The sequence below is a fragment of the Hypomesus nipponensis genome, chromosome 15, assembly GCF_054491055.1.
Source record: "Hypomesus nipponensis isolate SF chromosome 15, ASM5449105v1, whole genome shotgun sequence".
NCBI classification, from domain to species: domain Eukaryota; kingdom Metazoa; phylum Chordata; class Actinopteri; order Osmeriformes; family Osmeridae; genus Hypomesus; species Hypomesus nipponensis.
The window spans coordinates 9,435,875-9,457,965 of record NC_140375.1 but is presented as its reverse complement, the minus strand read 5'-3'; the positions used below and the strand labels follow the sequence as shown (position 1 = coordinate 9,457,965).

Here is a 22,091-nt window from a genome sequence, read left to right as displayed (position 1 = left end):
GCTGATGTTACCAGCACTTTTGTTTTATTCCAACGCTCAAAGAAAACAAAGACAGCGAGAGAAAGAAAGATCACCAATATGCCCACCACGTAGTGGAGAGTCTTGGGTGGCTGTGTGGTGGTGATCTCCCTCCAGCTTATTTCTCCCCGAGTTTATACAGGGACACTCTGTACTCAAGTGGTCAATAAATAAGAGAATGAGAAACATCAACAAATAAACAGCATTACAAGTGTCTTTTATTAGTGTGATTTGGGGGTAAAAATCTGTCACCAACATCTTATCAACTGCATCCCGGGCACTGTGCCCTATCCATAATTCCAGGAATATTTTTGTTTGTGTGTGTGTGTGTGTGTGTGTGTACCACCGATTCATCACAGGCACTGCACTCTATAGTTCCAAGAATCTGTCTCATCGACATCTTGGTGCTTTCACACCTATTAGTCCGTTTGCTTGGTCCGAATCAGTGGATGAGTTGCTACTTTGTTGCATTTTTCATTAGGTCCGGTTAGTGTTCACACGGTCCTGTTATAAGCGAACCAAGGTTTGAAAAAAAAAACAATGAAAAAAAAAAAAAAACAATGACGCGGTCATACAGGTTGTTCTTTTGGGCAGAAAATGTGTTAGGGAAAATCACTTCCTTGTCACGAACAACAATGGAGCAACAGCAGCGTATTGCGATTGCAATACTATCTTTAATTGTTATGATTTTGTGTTGCACGACCACGTTTTTTGGGTTGCTCGTTGGTCTTTTACTCACGATTATATCTAGGTTATCGAACCATGGGAATTATGTTTTCGTCTGACGAGCTACCACTTTTCCATAGAACATCACGCACTTAGTTGTCTAAGTTTTTAACTTTCAACCAACATTGGTCCACTGTGCAATAATGACGCTTTATTTCAGTATATCACTAAATAATTTAAATACCTCGCTACTCTAATGTGTCTCCACAAGTATCTCTGCAGTATGATCATCAGCCCATTTGCCGTTCCTTCACTTCATCATTCCCCCACGTTTTCCCTCAACTAATTTCGCTGCTAATGGGTGGCACACGGCTGTCTACGCCAAGTGTAAATTCCCTTTTCAACCCACAATGCACTACATTTTGGTTTGCTTTCTGGAATAGGTCAATATTAAATCCAATTACGTTCAGACCTAAAGCGAACCGAACCATGGTTCACTTGGAACCAGACCGAGTCCCATCCTTTTTAGGGGGACCATGGTTCGGTTGTTTGATCCGCACTAGAGTTCGAATGCGTGTTCTCACCTCTCCAAACGAACAGTACTTTCAGAGAAAACGGACCATGGTCCGATTGAAACGGACCAAACGTGTCAGGTGTGAAAGCACCCTTAATCACGACTGCATCATGGGCACTGTGCACCAGTCTCAATAAATTAGGATACACGGGACAATTTGCGCAAATGTTTAGTCCGTGGCAGATCAATATATTTATTGGGAAAATAGCTGAACACATTCAATTCAACTATCAAAAATATTCAAATTAGAACTACGCAAGATTTTTTTTAGCATTTCAAACAGCTTATATTATTTAACGTGTTTATTATCACTGTGCTTCCTTAATAATGCCCCGCCCCGATTGTGGCGACATCAGAATGAAGCCCCGCCCTATTGAAAATTACAGGAAGTTGATGGAGAAAAGCAGGCTACCTGGCTGGAGAGACACGAAAGGCTAGCAATTTAGTGCTGCCATTGACTATTAAATTCATATTTTTAAAATTATAAATTAAAATGAATGGTGATTAAGTAAAATTATGGAAAACATGGCGACTCTGAGAAGGGTGCATCTGTTTGCAACGCTCAAACTGAACGTCTCACTTTTCGGCTGTCTCCTTTTTGTTGTTGTTCCAATGTTCTCATGTCTGAACGTTGGAGAGGCGAGGCTGGTTAGGACAAGAAAGGCGACAGAGGAGGTGGAATCGTACAATAAGTACTACAATTATGAGGACTTAACACAACTTCTCACGAATATGGCTTCGAAATACGCTCACATTGCCAACTTGTCAAGCATAGGCCAGTCTGTAGAGGGCAGGGAGCTGTGGGTGATGCGTATTACAAAGGACCCGAACATTGACCTACCGGGTAAACCTAAATTCAAGTATGTGGGGAACATGCATGGGGACGAAACTATCTCAAGGCAAGTTCTCGTCTACCTTGTGGAACACCTCTTGACAAGGTATGGGGAAGACCAACGCATCACGGAGTTGGTGACAAGCACGGATATCTACATTATGCCCAGCATGAACCCTGACGGATTTGAAAGGTCCAAAGAAGGGGACTGTAGTGGAGATGCCGGTGGTCGTACAAATTCGATGAACCATGACCTTAACCGAAAGTTTCCTGATCAGTTTCTGAAAATACTTGTAAAACCAGAGGAAATACCTGAAGTTACTGCAGTCATAAAGTGGATACTCGAGAAAAAGTAAGTGAGACAGACTGCTTAATGGTCGAATGTCAGTTTAGACACTAAACTGTACACCCCTACTTGTTTCTAATGTTATGCGGTATGCTAAAAGTCTGTCTAAAATAGTTAACTCACAGTCAAATAAATCTAAAGGATTTAGGGAACACTGAACAGCATACAAATGAATCTCAATTTACTTTCCAAAGAGGACTTGTTGCCAGACAATAGTTTGGATTGTCTCCTACCAACATCAGCTGCCTGAAAGCAATTCTTGAAATTATTTCTGCATCTCACAATTGCTTCTTCGGCAGAAAACAAACAATCCTGTTTCTTTCCCGGCTTCAGTAAACATTCGGGGCTTAGTCATTGTCCAACTGATTCTCCCGTAAACCATCCTTTGACTCTGTTGACTAAGATACAGGTACTAAGCATTAGCCTATGTATGAGTGAGAGTCTGATTAGAACCTAATCAATGTGCCTGGCTCATATTTCTGATTTAAACAGAATGAATGGTGTTTTTCCCTGTGAATCATGTGACAATATGCATTTGTAACATTCCTGCAGGTTTGTCTTGTCTGGGAATCTGCACGGGGGCACTGTGGTGGCAAGCTACCCGTTCGATGACTCAGCCTCCCACATGAGCGACGGCCAGTATAGTCGATCTGACGACGACAACCTCTTTAGGTACCTGGCACGGGTCTACGCCGAAAACAACCCAGTCATGAGTACGGGTGTGCCAAAATGCCCCGATAACCCGGGCGAGATGTTCATGGATGGCATCACCAACGGGGCTGAGTGGTATGACGTGCCAGGTAGGGAAACCTGATAATCACTCAGTTTGTTTCCTCCTGTGATTCTTAGGAAGTCTTCTGGGTTTCTTTTGAATTGCAGAAACTCTTTATTCTGCATTACCTCTTCCACAACAATCACACAAATAGGGGAAAGGTAGATCAAGTTCTGGGTTGTCAATACAATTTAACCTTTTTTTTTTTTTTCAACAAAAAAACAAGAAGATTGTAGTGGGTGGCTGCAAGTTACCATAGAAACAGGCTAATTAGCGTGACACCGATTTCTTCCTTGTGTTTGCCTACTTCACATGATTATGGCCTACATTCACACATTTTCAACACTTTGGGTTTTTTCTGAGGTGACCTATTGGAATTAGAAACATCCTTTACAGTACATAATGTCTGCACAGTGAAGTCTGGTATAGAGGCATGTATTTGTCTATTTTAGGCCTCGGTGTCAAGTATGTAGTAAAATTACATACAAGTGTTTAATTCCACAAACTTAATAACCACCACTTTCTTCTTGGTATATTGGTTGACAGTCTGAACCGAATGTATATTTCCCCCCATAAGACCATTCTCTCTTCGACGGTTAGACACACACCCTCGGGTCTCAGGTTACTCTTTTCCGTGTGTTCCGAGGCCAGGCTACACCACCTCGGTCTCTTCTGTGTCTCTTCTCTTCTCCCACCCCCCCTGGCACAGTTGTACAGAGTATCACACAGTAACCTGACTCACACACACAATATTATGCATGTAGTGGGCTAGGGTACAGTACACTGTACTGTACTGTGCAGTTGTTGGCAAATCAGTGGGGGGGGGGGGGGTGGAAAGGAGGGTCAAATCAACAAGTAACGCCGTGTTGAACAATTCACAGCCCATTTGTGACGATGCTAGGATTTGGAGGAAAAGCTGTTAGCAAATGTACTACCCTACCAAGAACATTCAACCTGAATGTACCTGCAACCTGCAGATGACACGGCATAGTCAGCTTGCTGAAGGGAGGAGATATGGATCATGGGCTGGTTGTCAATGTCATGGTGTAAGGAGTTTTACCTTGAACTGAATTTGTCAAAGACCAAGGATATGATTATCGACTTCAGGAGGTCGGTGCCCATCCCCCAATTTACAACTATTGAGGGGATTGAGATTGATTTGGTTGAGAGTTATAAATATCTGGGTACGGTGTTTGATAACAGGCTGTGCTTTCAGAACAACACAGATGCCATTTCAAAAAAGGTACAGCAACGCCTCTATTTCTTGAGAAAAGTGATGACGCTGTTTTATAGAACTTTTATTGAATCAGTTTTGACATTTTGTGTGGTGGTATGGTTTGGTAATCTGAATCTGGCTAATAAGAACAGGCTTGATCGGCTTGTCAGAGTAGCCAGTAAAGTCATTGGGGTAAACCAGGTCCAGCTCTCTGAACTTAATGTTCGGCAGGTCGCAAGGAAGACCCAGTCTATATTGGCTTCTACTGACCATCCCCTGAGGGGGAGTTTGAGCTCTTGCCTTCAGGAAGAAGGTATAGAGCTCCCACACACAGAACAAAAAGATTTGGGGACTCTTTTGTTTGTTTTGCTATTGGGAAGCTAAATGTGCATAAATGAATGGCATGAAGTTTTTTATGGACGGAATCTATTCTGGGTTTTCAATATTAAGTGATCCTTGTACTTTATTGTAATGTATTGTGTGTTGTCTTGTGTGGTGTCAGGTATGCTGTTTATGTAGTATTTTATTATGGATGGAATGTGTTTTAATACCTGTCTACAAGCAAATTTCCCCTAGTGGGATCAATAAAATTGACTTGACTTGAATGTTCAGCCTGTCACTTAATGTGAAGAAAAGAAACAGGCTTTCACATAGGCTTAGCTAGCTGACCGCATCTTTAATTAAAGACTCAGGAGGGTCAAAAATAATTGGAAGAACTTAATAGCATTTTGCTACCACTGTGGATGTCATCATATGTTTAGGATCTACTTCCTGATAAAGTGAGCTGCATTGCACTTTTGAATAAGGTTCATAGTCTACTATGATCCACCATATTATGATTAATTAAATGATTAACTATTGTCAGTTAGTTTAGTGGAAGCTTTTTTTGATTTGTTATATTAAACTGTACAGTTAAAGCTTTAGGCTAATTGCGGAAACTGTAACATTCGCAGATGTTTTAGCATTCTTGCCTCACATCCAGAGTGCTAAGAAAGGTTCTCTCACTAATTCCCTTCTTTTTTCTACACTCTTTTCTCTCTCTTTCTCAATGTGTTTCTAACCCTCTAATGGTTAGGCAAATGTGGTGTGTGTTTACGTGGCTGCCATTTTGTGTTTGTTGTGAAACCCTAGCTTCTTTTCTTCTTAAGGAACTGTACCTCAAGATTGAGTTTTTCACCTATGCGAGCGTTGCGTGGGCCTAGAGAGGACAGGATATGTGTATCTGTATCCTGCCTGGAAAGAGGGTGTGGAGGGGTGTGACTGCTTAGACCCAGGACTCCTGTATCTGGAGTATATTTGCTCAAAGCCATAGATCTGTGTGTGTCATTTACATTATTAACGTTCCATCACTTAAATAAACAGTAACCCTAACCCTTTATGTAAAATGTAGTAAAAGTTTGACAGCAACAAAAGCACTATGCAAAGTAGACATGTCTTTGGGAGATCATACATATGACCGCTGGCCACTGTGTTTGCCAGATTCCACGTTGGCATCAGCACAGGGTTTGTAAATGGCAATGCTTAGTAAAACACAGTCAGGCCTATATAATCTGTTTTCAGAGTAGTACATTGTTTTTGTTTTTTTAATACTGGTCCTCCCAGCTGCTTTGCATGTTCAGACACAGACAGTTTTGTGAAATTATAGTACGCTTTATTTACCTAGTGAGATCCTATGAGCACATAGAGCTACGTCACACACACGTACACAGATGCCCACTAATAGAGACACTTACACAAACCAAGGCTTAGAGGGCACTACCCTGTTAATCGGTTCTGCCTGCAGCTTTGCACAAAAAGACTAACATTCACACAATTTGCTAACAGCATGGAGCCAGACAAGTTTTCAGCAACCATCGAAACATTTCCTGTCAAGCACTAAAGAATAAGTCTGATATTTCTAGCCTTTTAATAGAAAGTATTTGTGTTTCAGTCCCTATTTGAGGACACAAGTTTATTACTACCTCAGTTTTCAGCAGACATTCTGCTACGTTTGTGTGGGCTTGACTATCCACAATCTAATAGCTCTTTTCCCTCTGTGTGTGTGCTGCCTAAATATATTAAACCCCCTGGATTAAAGTAATCTTAATGAAGATTACTTTTTAGTTAGTGCCTGGTGAGTAATTACAGTGGATGAAGCTCTGAACGCACCGCCACCACTGTAGCAAAATTTCTTAGATCGGGATCTTTGCATTTGGGTGATGCATCGTTTTGCCAATGTTTTCAGATGTTAGACATATTGGCAGTCTTTGCGCCCAATGATTTTGTGACTCAACTGCTTATCATCTTGCCATGGTGCCAGTTAATACCAGCCAATGTACGTTTGCATTTTGGCAAGGATTTTTTTAGTTGTAGCTCAAGCCCTTGCACACAATGTGTGTATGCAAGAAGGAGAGTGTGAGTTAGTGCCATTGATTTGTGGAAAAACGTCCGACTGACTTGGCTCAAATGGTGTGTGTGTGTGTGTGTATGAGAAAGAGAGAGAGCTATGTGTAGTCTTTGTGGGTGGGTTGGAGGTTCCAGTGTCCACCCCACGGCCCAACCATGGCAACCCTCCAGGGGCAGCTGGCTGGGGGTGGGTGTTGAAGGAGCCCAGAGAGCAGGCAGCAGGTGGCTCTCTGCCACAACAAACACATTCTTCCGGAAGGCCTTGGTGCAAGGCTGACCACAGCCTGCTCTGATACATCTGGTCTCTGCACTTCTCCACTCCTCTTTAGCACTGGACGGAAGGGCAGTTTTCATGACAAGGGAAGGGAGGGGACATTAAAAAAAGCCTCCTTTCGACGTAAATACTTAATGTATTTTGTTACATTACATTTTATTCATTTAGAATATGCCTTTTATCCGAAGCAGCATACAAATAGTGCATGTGGATAGCACAGTAATTGATCAAGGGTCAGTAGTGCGCCTAGTTCTACAGTATTTGAGGTTAGAATCAAGGAACAGTCTTGCCAGTAGCCACAACATAAAACAAAAAATGATATAAAATGCAATAATAACTGTTGTTTCTCAACTACAGTCTCACTAAAGTGCCTAGAAACAACATATAACTCATGTTATCCGCCTCCGCCAATCTAAAGCTGGCTCTGCCTCCTGGTATATTACAAAAGCATTGTCACACTGAAACATTTAGCTGATTATAAAATACTGTAATGCACCTTTTCAGGGGGGATGCAGGACTTTAACTACTTACATGGGAACTGTCTGGAGATCACCATGGAGCTGAGCTGCTGTAAATACCCCATGGCCTCTGAGCTGAGGAAGGAATGGGACAACAACAGAGAGGCTCTCCTGGCCTACATGGAGAAGGTAGGACCTTGTCATGTGTGTGAACTGGTCTACATCATCAGGGCCTGTTCCACAGGCAGATATTATGTTCAGTTCCCAAACTATAAAACGTCCCGTTACTCTCATACTGTTGAGCTTTGACCCTAAACTTCAATGATTGTGTACATTTTGTTCTCTTTATTGATGATTGAGACATTTATTTAATCAACCAAATTGCTGATTAGGACTTGCTGATTGTTCGTAGGTTCACATTGGAGTAAAGGGGTTTGTGAGGGAAGCCACCAATGGTACAGCTCTATCTGGTGTCAGTATCATGGTGGCAGGCATCAACCACAACTTGACAACGGGCCAGTTTGGTGACTACTACCGCCTCGTTCTCCCCGGTACCTACAACATCTCTGCTATTGCCCCAGGGTAAGGGAAGTCTGTACATTTCCTGTTACTGCTGCGCCAGACCACTTTTGTGAGAGAAAAAAATAATAAGGAAGAACATTTATTTAATTTAAAGGTCCCATGAGATGAAAACTTTATTTAGGAGGTTATAATATTAATATGAGTTCCCCTAGTCTGCCTTTGGTCCCCCAGTGGCTAGAAATTTTAATCGGTGTAAACCAACCCTGGGTATTCTTCTCCGCCTTTGTGAAAATGAAAGCTGAAACGCTTGGGTTTTAAAATCCTCTCCTTGTGACGTCACAAGGAGGAAGGTTACCTCCCCTTTCTCTGGCCTGCCCATGACAATCTGAGCTAAGACCATGCAAGTGCGATATTGCTTTTTCCTCGAGAGACATCATGGCTTGCAAACGAACAAAGCATAACAGTTGCTCAGTGTTTGGATGTACAAATAAAAACAAGTCTTTTTACAGTTTCTTCATCTGAGCCTCAGAAGAACCAGTGTCTTAATTTTATTTTCTCTGGAAATGCGCCAACACAACTTCCCCAAAGTTTTGTGTCTGCGCCAAACATTTCAGCCATGACTGTTTCCTCAACTTGGGCCAATACAAAGCTGGCCTTGCAGACCGTCTAAAATTAAATTCTGGATCAGTACCAACCCTCCTTGGTCTGGCTACAAACCTCGGATAAGTAAGTCAACTAACGCTCATTTTGTTGCTTTACTGTAGATGGTTTCCTAGCTTGCTACCCTTCAATATGTCAGAATGTCACCTTCAGAATGTGGCTGTAAAATTAGCTCTGCAGCTAACACCTAACAGCTCAGTTACTGTCGCTAATGTAAAGGTAGATAGCATCAAGTATGTGTGAGAATACACACACTGTAACGCGAGGGTTGTACACACTGGATAACTGTTCTGCTGTTGGTGTTATGGCGCGCGTGATATCCGCCTTCCCCCTTGAAATGACTATGAGTGTGCACCTCTGCAAACCGGGGTGATCAGATGAGAATGGGCAAATTTGAGGCATCATACAGCAACGGGGCTACGAGCCATTGCGATACATCCACTGTAAACATTGGCGTATGGTGCCGCCTCTCTCCTCCTCATTAGCATTTAAAGCAACAGATACCGAAACAGCTTGTTCTGAAGAAAACTCATTGTTGGACTGCTCGTAGTGGCTGTAATTCTGCACCAAGGCTGAATTTCGGGAAAGACACTTCAGATACAGTATTGCGGGACCACTAAGGCCTATATAAAAGCATCCAAAATCAGCATGTCATGGGACCTTAAAATTCTTTCAATGGACTCAGTATTGTATATCTTATTAATATATTTATTTTGTCTGTTTTTTACACTGTCCTAAGATTTCCTTGTGAAATACAAAGGGTTTAAAATGATGAATTAGGAGTTCAATTTGCGGACTTTGCCAACAGGTATACACGCATGACTGTGTTGGGTATCCAAGTAGTTGAGGGCAAGGCCACGGAGCTCAACTTCACCCTGGCACCATTGGTGAAGGCGCCCATAGGTGGAATAATTGTGCCTTCTACGCCCGCCATGACCACCCCTATTTCAACTCCTTCTCCCGACACGACCGCCACCCTCAAGACCTCTAATGACACCACCCAGTCCAGGGAGGGCTCCGGGGGAAGTGAGACCACAGGCGCCACAGCCCAGACGGAACACCAGCCAATCCAGCCCCAGGATTTCCGCCACCATGGCTACAGCGACATGGAGCTTTTCCTGAGGAAGTACAGCAACGAGTTCCCCTCCATCGCCCGCCTGTACACCATTGGCAAGTCTGTGGAGGGCCGTGAACTTTTTGTCATGGAGATATCAAACAACCCAGGCGTCCACATGCAAGGTATGGATTTTATCTTTACTGATAAATAGCTGCCAGCTAAAATTGTCCTTAAAGTCACTGGTTCTTAAGGGATTTTTTGGCTTTGGTTTCTGTAGTTCAATAATCCTGCCTCTTAACATTGTATTTTGCCTGCTTATCTTCTAGCAAGTTAGCTCAAAGCCCTTTTGGTCTGAAACTATTCACTGCAATTAAATAATAAGGACTGAATAGTTAATGGAGCTTAACTGCTCCAAATCGCCTTTCACCCCCCCCCCCCCCTCCGTCCATCAGGTAAACCAGAGTTCAAGTACATCGGCAACATGCATGGCAACGAAGTGGTGGGCCGTGAGCTGCTCCTCAACCTCATTGAGTATCTGTGCCGTAACTATGGCAGTGACCCCGAGGTCACAGAACTGGTCAAGAACACACACATCCACATCATGCCTTCGATGAACCCGGACGGTTATGAAGTGGCTAGGGAAGGTAGGAGAGGACACTCACTGACGCTATTTTCCTGTGTGCTTTTATAGTGCTTTCTCTACATGCAGTTGTAGGTGGCGTCGAAAGATGGTCAAATCATCATCTGAGGGATTCAAAACGGACATCAAATCTGTAGTCTCTCTGGCATTTTCTGTACAGACAGTTCAAACTGCTCTTTGCATAAATTCATTGTTAAAGAACTAGCATATTGTTAAAGAGAGACCTTATTTTCCGAGCACTGTCACAGCATTCTTCTAATCCTCTCGCAGGGGATGACAGAGGGTACAGAGGACGCAACAACAGCAACAATTTTGACCTGAACCGCAACTTTCCAGACCAGTTTGTCACCATCACCGAGCCCAGACAACCAGAGACCATCGCTGTGATGAACTGGCTGAGGAGCATCCCGTTTGTCCTCTCAGCCAACCTTCATGGAGGTTAGCCTTTAGCTCAACCATCCTTTACATCGTATGCAGTGTAGCTTTTGTGGCAAGATGAGCTGGCCTGGCTTAGCAGTTTAGCACCATATTAGCTGGTAACCACTTTAAACAGAAATATATTATATATACAGTACCAGTCAAACGTTTGGACACATTTTCCCAAACTTTTGACTGGTACTGTGTATATTCCTCGAATTAAGACCTACTTGAAGGTAGTTGAAAGTTTTTGTACAATAATATTTTTTGATGTGCTGTGTTAGATCACAGTGGACACAATGGACACTCATCCCAGCACAGTTGACAACACTTGAGTGTCCTTTCCTTGTTCCTGTCACAGGGTCTTTGGTGGTCAACTACCCGTATGATGATGACAAGAAGGGCCTCACAGAGTACAGCAAGAGTCCGGATGACATGGTCTTCAGACAGGTGTCCAAGGCATACTCTCAGGTCAGTGGATTTCACAGCTTGTTCAAATGATTCAAAACGCTGTCACATCGCAGGTGGGATTTATGCATGCCTTTCAGCCCGAAACGTTAGCCGGTATCCCAGAGCACTAGAAGGTGCAGTCTGCAGTTCTAAAATGTGTGTGTCTGTGTGTGTGTAGGAGAACCCTCTTATGATCAAAGGGCACCCTTGCACAGACCTGTATCCAGATGAGTTCTTTCAGGATGGCATCACCAATGGCGCCCACTGGTACAATGTCCCTGGTATGTTCTCCAATATAATCAGATAATATTGGTTTACAGATAAATATCTGATGCCCTAGAGACGGTGTACCATCTATGCTTTGGGTAATGTAGGCAGATGTTATCGACTAGTGTGTGTATCTCTCTCTATGACCTCTTCAGGTGGTATGCAGGACTGGAACTACCTGAACACCAACTGCTTTGAAGTGACAATTGAACTGGGTTGTATCAAGTACCCTTGGGCCAAGGACCTGCCCTCCTACTGGGATCAGAACCGCAGGGCCTTAATCCAGTTCATCCACGAGGTCTGCTTTCAAACACTCATTCACACATACCGTCATTCAATGACCTACCATAGATTCAAATGAATGTGATGTACTCATTTGAAGTGTTTGTGTGTGTATGTGTGTGTGTGTGCACGCGTGCAGGTCCACAGGGGAGTGAAGGGCATGGTGATAGACATCAAAGATGGAACTGGGATCCCCAATGCTACCGTTACAGTAGAGGAGATCAACCACGACATCACCACCACACAGTCTGGAGAGTACTGGAGGCTGCTGGTCCCTGGAACGTACCATCTGACTGCATCTGCACGAGGGTGAGAGAAATAGATAAGAATGTATTTCTGCCGTGAGTACTGATGACTAGTGCATGCAAATTTGATTTCCTAGTGACTTGACGAATAGTTACAACATTTAATAGCAACAAGCTTAAGAACAACACTACAAGTGTGAGAAACAGAATATTGGGAAAGACCTTAGTGACCTCCCCCTCATCCCATCCTAGATACACACCAGTAAGGATCTATGCCACAGTGCCAGAGCAGAGTGTGGAAAAAGTGGAGTTCCGTCTGACACGCGTGCACTCTGAGACCAAAGGCCTGGTCCCTAAGGGCCCGCCGCCCACCCAGAACCCGTTGGAGGAGCAGTTCCAGAGCTTCATCAAGGACCTGTCGCTAGGCCAGGGCCTGGAGCAGCTGGTCAAGAGCACGTCCACCGAGAGCAGCTTCCGCTACAGACATTACAAGGAGATTTCCGAGTTCCTGCGAGGGCTCAAGCTCAACTTCCCCAACATCACCTCCCTGCGCAGGTACAGTGAGCCCTGACTCTTGACCTTTAACCTCCCACCTCCCTGAAGGCCACTATTCATAAGAACTGAACACAACCCTGACCTGTAACACTTAAACCCTTTCATTTGTTGTGTATCTGCACCTCAACCTCCAACCCCTATCACTGTCAAATGTTGAACCTTCAGCCCACTTTACAGCAATGTACTGTATGTAATTAAAGAAACCACAAAGCACACATGCTGCACTGTACTGTGCTGAGTGCTGTTACTTTCAGACTGAAGGTCAATGACCAGCTTAGACCATTTGTGTTTGCCTTAAGCAGGATGTTGCACCATGGCAGGGCAAACATTCATTGATTTTATATTTACTTTTGCATTTAACTGTGGATACTTGACTTTCACTTAAATCTTTGTTTATACAAAATGTATGTCTAAAAAGTGTGTGAAAGTATTTTATTTTAGGGTGGACCTAAATATACCCTATTTGAAATATTGACCACTTGAATATAACTTTGATTAAAAGGTAATAAGAAATGTAAACAAACGGATAGCTAATTAACATCTCCTGTCTAGTTTGGGCCAGAGCGTGGAGTATAGAACCATCTGGGCCCTGGAGATCTCCAACAAGCCCGATGAGCCAGAACCAGCCAAGCCCAAGATCCGCTTTGTTGGTGGTATCCATGGCAATGCTCCAGTAGGCACAGAGCTGCTGCTTGAGTTTGCTGCCTTCCTCTGCATCAACTATGGCAAGAACCCAGCTATCACCAGGGTAAGACAGACACACCAGCATCTGTTTTCACCTGTGTTTACAGCCGTTGTTTTGTCAATTTGTCCTACCGTGTCAGATTTCTCAACTGTATTGCAAGATGAAAGGGCTAACCTCAACTGTGCTGTGCGCATGAACAGTTAACCCTGTTGGGACAATCTGATGGGTAGGATGAAATGTTAGGATACCAGCTTCACACTGACTGACATGTAGTGAGTATGCTGATTACCCACCAAACGCCGATGCAAAGGAACCATAGAATTGGGGGGAGGACCTCCCCAATCTCAGCCCTCCTGCTAGCTTGCAAGCTTCAAAGGGCGTGCTTGAGACGACAAGTCTCCAGCAACCATTTGCATCCGTTTTGGCGGCATTTGAACAAAGAACATACCTTAATCAGAACTTTTGAGGAAAGTTCTTCAGACTTCACCTTTACCACGAGAGTACAAGGTGGAGAATTACGAGAGGGATATTTGTGTCATGTTTGTTACTTTGTTTTAATGTTGTGTTCACTGAAATCTTGATTCTAGTAACTACTCCTTCTTCCTGAAAGATAACCATGTCATTCTTGGTATCGACACAAAGCTCTCTTAATAAAACAATCATTCAACTATATTTTGTAACTGTACCAAGATGTCCAGAACAATATTTGAATGATCTTTTGAACCAGCCAGAGACCAGATCACACCTTTGGTAGGTGTGAAGGAAGGAGGGGGGAGTTGACAACCCAGCTTCCCCCAATCAACGTCTGACCCCAGACAGGTCCTCCCTCAAACTCTGAACTGTATAAATATCTGAGATGACCATCAATCAAGGACTCCAGCGAAACCAACCATGGCATGAACGCCATTGGGATTGGCGTTCCAAAGGACGTCTCCAAGCTTCTCCTGAGATTCAACTTTATAGTGATCGCGACACTATCTGGACGTTTCCACAGAAGAACCAAAAACGCAATTATCATTGCGACTTGACTGAGATCCCCCAGACTCAGCCACATGACCCGGCAGCGCAGCCGCGCTTTCACCTCCGATTCTTCAAATGAACCTTTGGCGCAAACCGCCCTCAACCTCATTGATCAACCCCTGATCAAACGTAACTATGGCTAACGCTCTTTCCTCCCAGACATGACATTGGCGTGAGCTCTGTTTATGATTTGTAAGGATGTAATCATTGACTTACCATTTCTGTATTTCTTTAAGTTAGTCCATTTCATTCTGTTCATTGAAACCAATAACTCATATCAAATCCATAATCTAACTTGTTCATAAGATCCGTTTACCTTACTTGAATAAATTCATTGTAAAGATATTCTGACGTGCGTGTTCACTGATGTTACGATTGGCTCTACACTTAGAACGAATTCATTCCTAAAGATGAGACTGAATATTACATGTTAAATATAGGATTCCCTAATGTCCTAAACCAATATTAGGGTGGTGCCCCGAACTTTATGATAAATTAAGTATTTCTATTTTAACACGACGAGACCCCGCTACATAATGGTGCCCCGTGTGAGGCTAAGATAGATTGAAATGAGCAATCGTAACTTTTGTGAAACGAACTGTTAAAATAGAGCTAGCTCTAACTATATGTAACATCATGTTTTTAATACCACTGTGCCTGGGCTACAGTGGCTGTGTGCGTATTCAATTGTTTTGTAAAATAGGGCCAAGCTTTTAATGTGTATGTGCGTGGGACCAGCTAGCTCAAAGGAAGCAGCTAGGTTTGACCGGAGGTAGGCGCGTGCTCAGAAACACCGCTGCCCCGACATTTACGTTGTAATCTGCCTCGGCCAGCTCTTCAAGGAAAGTAGCATAGGAGCCTTTATTATAGCCTCTATTTTAATAGTGTAGCTATTTGGTTAAGTGAATTAACCAACCAACTAATACGTTGGTGCACATGTCTAGTTCAGGGAAACAGACAGTGATTAGTCCCGAAGGACTTTTTGTTTAGAAGCAACTAAACAACGCAGATTCTACACGTAACCTATTATGCCGCCACGATAGCTTTTCGGAAAAAGCATTGACTATTCCCGCAGCTAACTGTGTCTTAAACAGTGGTTGCCAAACTAAAGTTACATTGATAAATGCAGTTCGTCAATGTGGTTTAGTTAAGTTGACTTCAAGAAGCTACTTAGTAACTATAATTGTGTTAAAGTATGTACTATAATTACCTTGCACCTTTATTTGCCTATTTGTGTACGTCTTTGGCAGTCAAATGTAACCATAACCTAAATGAGTTTATTGAAACTAGTTTGATTTAAAAAGATTGAAAAGCCGACAACTTTTCCTTCATCTAGACCCCTAGTCACAAAGCTTCAATTGCCACGGCCATTGTAAGCCACTTCAAGTGCCTCCTTTTATTTCAATTGTTTTCTTTCAACCTTTTCCCTATGTCATGTCATAGCTTAATCACTCATAGCCATGCCAATGTCTGGGGAGGGGGGGTGACATGCCGTTACACTGCTGTGGTCTTTCTTCTCTTGTCTTCATGTCAACAGTTTCATCGACGACGGTCTATGAAAGTTGACATCCGGGGGGATGTAGTGAGTATGCTGATTACCCACCAAACGCCGATGCAAAGGAACCATAGAATTGGGGGGGAGGACCTCCCCAATCTCAGCCCTCCTGCTAGCTTGCAAGCTTCAAAGGGCGTGCTTGAGACGACAAGTCTCCAGCAACCATTTGCATCCGTTTTGGCGGCATTTGAACAAAGAACATACCTTAATCAGAACTTTTGGGGAAAGTTCTTCAGACTTCACCTTTACCACGAGAGTACAAGGTGGAGAATTACGAGAGGGATATTTGTGTCATGTTTGTTACTTTGTTTTAATGTTGTGTTCACTGAAATCTTGATTCTAGTAACTACTCCTTCTTCCTGAAAGATAACCATGTCATTCTTGGTATCGACACAAAGCTCTCTTAATAAAACAATCATTCAACTATATTTTGTAACTGTACCAAGATGTCCAGAACAATATTTGAATGATCTTTTGAACCAGCCAGAGACCAGATCACACCTTTGGTAGGTGTGAAGGAAGGAGGGGGGAGTTGACAACCCAGCTTCCCCCAATCAACGTCTGACCCCAGACAGGTCCTCCCTCAAACTCTGAACTGTATAAATATCTGAGATGACCATCAATCAAGGACTCCAGCGAAACCAACCATGGCATGAACGCCATTGGGATTGGCGTTCCAAAGGACGTCTCCAAGCTTCTCCTGAGATTCAACTTTATAGTGATCGCGACACTATCTGGACGTTTCCACAGAAGAACCAAAAACGCAATTATCATTGCGACTTGACTGAGATCCCCCAGACTCAGCCACATGACCCGGCAGCGCAGCCGCGCTTTCACCTCCGATTCTTCAAATGAACCTTTGGCGCAAACCGCCCTCAACCTCATTGATCAACCCCTGATCAAACGTAACTATGGCTAACGCTCTTTCCTCCCAGACATGACATTGGCGTGAGCTCTGTTTATGATTTGTAAGGATGTAATCATTGACTTACCATTTCTGTATTTCTTTAAGTTAGTCCATTTCATTCTGTTCATTGAAACCAATAACTCATATCAAATCCATAATCTAACTTGTTCATAAGATCCGTTTACCTTACTTGAATAAATTCATTGTAAAGATATTCTGACGTGCGTGTTCACTGATGTTACGATTGGCTCTACACTTAGAACGAATTCATTCCTAAAGATGAGACTGAATATTACATGTTAAATATAGGATTCCCTAATGTCCTAAACCAATATTAGGGTGGTGCCCCGAACTTTATGATAAATTAAGTATTTCTATTTTAACACGACGAGACCCCGCTACAGACAACAAGAGTAGTCAGAATCCAAAAACATCTTGACATTTTGCAGTATCCTCATTGGTCCACATTGAGTTATTTAAAACGTTATTTAAACGTTTATTGGGGGGAAAAAATTAAATATAACCGTGTTTTGCTACTTAATATTCTTTGTGCCTCTTTTCAGTTGGTAAACGAGACTCGCATTGTCATCCTTCCCTCCATCAACCCCGACGGGCGAGAGTTGGCCAAGGAGAGAGAGTGCACATCCACCAAGGGCATGACCAATGCTCATGGAAAAGACCTGGACACAGACTTCTTTGGTATGTGTATACTTGCACATGTCTGTGTGTTTGCATGTTAATGTGCTCCCCCGTGTGTGTGTGTGTGTGTGTGTGTGTGTGTGTGTGTGTGTGAGCCTGTATCCACCTCGGTTCTCACTCCAAGGGTGTAGTTGACTTCACCCTAAGGCCTGTATGTGTGTTGCTGCTGCAGGTAATGCCTCCCAGCGCATGGTGGAGGCCCAGCCTGAGAGCCGGGCTGTGATGGACCTGATCCAAGAGCGAGGCTACTCTCTGTCTGTAGCCCTGGACGGAGGCTCCCTGCTGGTCACATATCCCTACGACAAGCCCGTACAGCCAGGTATGAACACTGAACTGGAGTGGAGATAAAACATCTGTAAATGGCACAATAATTGCTTGAATGGTGAACATTATTGTGTAAGTCTGTAAAATCCTTTTTGTCCACAAACTAGAATGAAATGAATAAATTGTCATGCATTGCTCTCTAAATATGATGTAGCCTATTAATTATATTATTAAATGCTGTCTTAGTACAGTGGTATGATGTACTCTGGGTTACTCTTCTTACTATGTACTGGATTTGTTTAAATTTCTTATCCTTTACATTGCAGTGGAAAATGAAGACACTTTGAAGTACTTGGCTAATGTCTATGCCAGCAACCATCCTAGAATGCACCTAGGGGACTCAAGATGTCCAAGCAACAGCCAGAGTATGTAGCAATGGTACAATACTATTTCCCAAAAGTAAATCACATCACCTCCATGGCCCCACTGATCATTCTAATTCTCTCCTTCTCTGTGTCTCTCTCTCCCCCTTCATATGATTCTCGCCCCCTTTCTCCAGTGGGGAATATCCCAGACGGAGTTCTCAGGGCAGCAGAGAGGCAAAGCCACATGGGCAGTATGAAGGTATTTATGTCACTTGACTTGAGTTCTTCATTATGCCATCTGCTGTTTGATTTAAGGAACAGCACAAGACCTCACTTGACTAGACTCCTGCTTGTGTCATATGGGCGTTGGTGTACGGTTTATATTTATTGTTCTCCATTGTGCGTGCCGTCTTCTTTTCAAGGACTTCAGTGTGGACTTTGGCCACTGTCCAGAGATCACTGTATATACAGGCTGCTGCCTGTTCCCTCCAGCAGAGCAGCTGCCCACACTCTGGGCAGAGAACAAGAAGGCTCTGCTCAGCATGCTGGTGGAGGTTAGTACACCAACCCCATGACTTCTGACCTCTGTGGGGTATAAATCAGCTTAGGTGCACACTTAATGATACATATTCAACCTACTTCTTTCTAATGTCCTTCTGATCTGGCAAAAATAGAAGATTGATGATGTCATTATCTGATACAATCCACTCCCTCCTGTAGGTCCATAAAGGGGTGCGTGGCGTAGTGAGGGATAAAAGCGGAAAGTACATCGAAGGAGCCATGATTGTGCTGAATGGGGGGGTCAGGGTCTTCACTTTAGCGGGGGGCTTCTTTCATGCCCTGCTGGCCCCTGGAAACCACAACATAGAGGCTGTGGCGGACGGCTACCAACAGCAACGGCAAGAGGTAGGGTGTGAGAGAGTGTGTGCATTTGTGTCTAGTTTTACTTGTATCATAAATATTGCACAATTAGGAACCAATAGATTCATTTTCATTTTGAAAATGGCTTTATATCATGTCATGTCTTGTTGTTTGAAAGGTCATGTAAGAAGCCTTGTTGTTGCAGGTGGTGGTCTCGTCATATGAAGCCGCCGTTTCTATCAACATTGAGTTTGACATGGACAACCACATCTTTGGCCTGCCCAGGGAGTTTGTGGTGGCCACTGCTGGTGAGCTTGGGAGGGGGTTGAAATTTCTTATGCTGAGTCTATGTTATTGTGACTGACCACTTTTTTTCCTGTGTCTCTGTCTCTCCGTGTGTTTTCACCTCTGGTTTGACCATCACCTTCTTGCCCGTCTCCCTTCCTTCTATCCTTCTCCTTTCCTCTCAGCGGCCTCCATGACCGCCCTGGTGGTGACGGCCTGCATCATCTGGTGCGTCTGCTCGGCCAAGTCTAACAGGCAGAAGGACGGCTTCCACCGCCTGCGTCAGCACCGTGACGACTACGAGGACGAGATCCACCTCACCTCCATGGGCTCCAAGAAGTCCCTCCTCTCCCACGAGTTCCAGGACGAAAGCGAGAGTGATGAGGACACACTTTATGCCAACAAACTCTGAGAGCGCTAGCGCTTGACCCCCCCCCCCCCCCCCCACACACACACAGCTTTCAGTACAGTGCTGTAGCCCTGCCCCCCTCTCTCTTACCAACCGGCTGGTCGGTTTTGTGCCCTGTGGTGCTGCCCTAGTGGACAAGAGGAAGGAGAGAGGGAAGCTGGGTGGGTGGGTTGTTTGGGCCAATGTGGCCTTGGTCTGTCCTCCTCCGAGATATCCCCTTGGTCTCCGAGGATCTTTTGTAGACTATAACCGTCCTCTCTGGATGATGTCCAAGATGAATCATCCAAATGAACTACTGCTTAGCTCTGTCCATGGTACTGGTCATCTGATAGAGCCGCACAACTCTCTTGAGCACTCAGATATGAATTCTACTTATATTAACATACACCAACACACACTTAAACACACTGCTACTTATCCAGCTCAATCCTGTCCATGTATTTATTAGGTACTACTTCTAACTAGTACAAATGAACCAACTGTGGAAATGTCAAATGGTAATCAACAGAATCAGTGTTGCCACAGTCTTGTTCCTTTCCAGAGGAAGAATCAAACCCTGTGCCTTGACAGAGTTAGACACACCCCTCTCCGTTTGGAGTCCATGGGTGGTGTGTAGGAAACTAGAAATGTAGTGGATTCTAGATTTTCTATTCTAGATTTAAATCGATCCATCCAGATACTCAGGTGGCATAAAAAGACATCAGTAGCGGTAGAACAGGATTCTCTGGTAGTTGGGTTAGGAGATCTTTATTTAAATAATGCACTATTTTCTGATCAGAGGACAAATGGATGATAACCTCAGGCACTCACCCTTTTGGCTAAAATCATGTGTAGACTAACCGTGGGGTTGGGGTTCTGGGGTCAATTAAGCGCCTACACTGATTCATAAAGTCTGAAAACATCCATTGTTGAGTTTCTTAAATGTGTCATTGCACTAAGAGCCTCTTTTGTCTGTGGACATAAAAGGTAGCCTCACTACTGGGACATCTTACCTGGGGATAGGGGCACTTAGACATAAGATATGTTGTTTCCTTGTTTCATTACCAGTGGGCATATTGCTAATGTGTCCTGCTTTGAGTTACACCTGATGAAACTGACTGTAGGTTAAGCAGCTTGTTGTTGACTCACTGAGTGCCATTTTTTGTAATGACATATTGCTGAGTCTACCTTTTCAAAATGGCCTGAAGATAATCATCAGGATCTTTTTGTGAAGCTTAACCTGTAGCATGCAGTCTAAGGCCCTCTATGCATAGTGCTAACTGTACATTAACTATTTCAGTGGTGAGGGCAAGCACCCAAAGATGCAAGGATGATTCTCTAGGCATGACTCCTCTGTCTGAGAGGGTATCAATGTGTTATACCCATCTCTGCTTCATTGGAATGAATTCATATCTCAAAATAGATACGGTTTGTTACTTTTCATTTATGTTTGGATACCCACATACTTTTCAGTTACATATGTAGTTTGAGATTTTTTCAGTTCTTTCTTTTTATCATGCTCATTTGTTTTGTGTGTCTGTTTGAATTGAATACTTTTCACACTGATTCAAAGGTGTGTTTAACCCTTCGGTGGTCAATGTCTATTCAGATTATTCTTGATACAGCCATACAATAATCTGTCAAAATATACATTAATCCATATTGTACACCTAAGGAGCCTTTTTAATGGAGCCTCTCTATCGGTGAGTTTGTAGAGTAGGACAAGTCTGAATAAATACCTGCTCAGAAGAAAAAAAACTGGTTTCACTCTCCTGCTATCATTTTTTTTTTTTTACAGAATAGGTAAACCAAGTTTCCATCAAAACTGGCCAATTAGGGGGGAAACCTCTTAAGCCTGCCTCACAGCTCCATAACCACACACACAAACACAACCCAGTATCAGCAATTTGGCAAAGCCATAATCTAAAAGGTTATGGGAGAGGTGTAATTGTTCACCTTAGTTTGGATTTTTGAGATCCTGTATGTTTGTCAGTGTCTGGACTGTACATAGGAAATTAGAGAGTGTGTTATCTGAATGAATGTCAGTGATCTGTATTGAGAATGTATGTATAAGTTTTCTTTTATATGGAATTGAATTTATTGTAGATAATGAAATGTTGCCAATTGTATGTGAATGAAAAGAAAATGATACACCAGTAAGTGCAATTCAAGTTAATTAAGTTGAATCTACACTCACAACACACATTTCAAAAACAAACCTTGTACTTGGGATGTTCCAGTAATGAGATACAAACATCAACAGACTTCAAAACATTGATGAAATAAAAACTACATTAAAAATACATTAAGACTGTTTTTATATTGTTTCGAAGTTGCAATTTTCATTGACACATTTTGTTATCAATGCCACATTGACAAAACTCAAAACGCCTGGTGAAAACTAGTCAATTTGTTATCTCACCTGT

At 43.2% G+C, this 22,091-nt stretch overlaps 1 protein-coding gene across 1 annotated transcript; it reads left to right on the top strand.

The window, feature by feature from the left end:
- The first annotated feature begins 1,652 nt into the window (after nucleotides 1–1,652).
- On the top strand, nucleotides 1,653–21,968 carry cpda (carboxypeptidase D, a). Its single transcript, XM_084674014.1, has 21 exons — nucleotides 1,653–2,442; nucleotides 2,989–3,236; nucleotides 7,588–7,730; nucleotides 7,954–8,123; nucleotides 9,532–9,962; nucleotides 10,233–10,424; nucleotides 10,691–10,858; nucleotides 11,199–11,308; nucleotides 11,466–11,568; nucleotides 11,710–11,852; nucleotides 11,976–12,145; nucleotides 12,334–12,636; nucleotides 13,189–13,384; nucleotides 17,367–17,502; nucleotides 17,675–17,821; nucleotides 18,093–18,191; nucleotides 18,326–18,390; nucleotides 18,554–18,685; nucleotides 18,852–19,037; nucleotides 19,198–19,300; nucleotides 19,463–21,968. Exons 1-21 carry the CDS (start codon nucleotides 1,775–1,777, stop codon nucleotides 19,687–19,689), a joined length of 4,140 nt encoding a protein of 1,379 aa, XP_084530140.1. The 5' UTR covers nucleotides 1,653–1,774; the 3' UTR covers nucleotides 19,690–21,968.
- The last annotated feature ends 123 nt before the right edge of the window (nucleotides 21,969–22,091 follow it).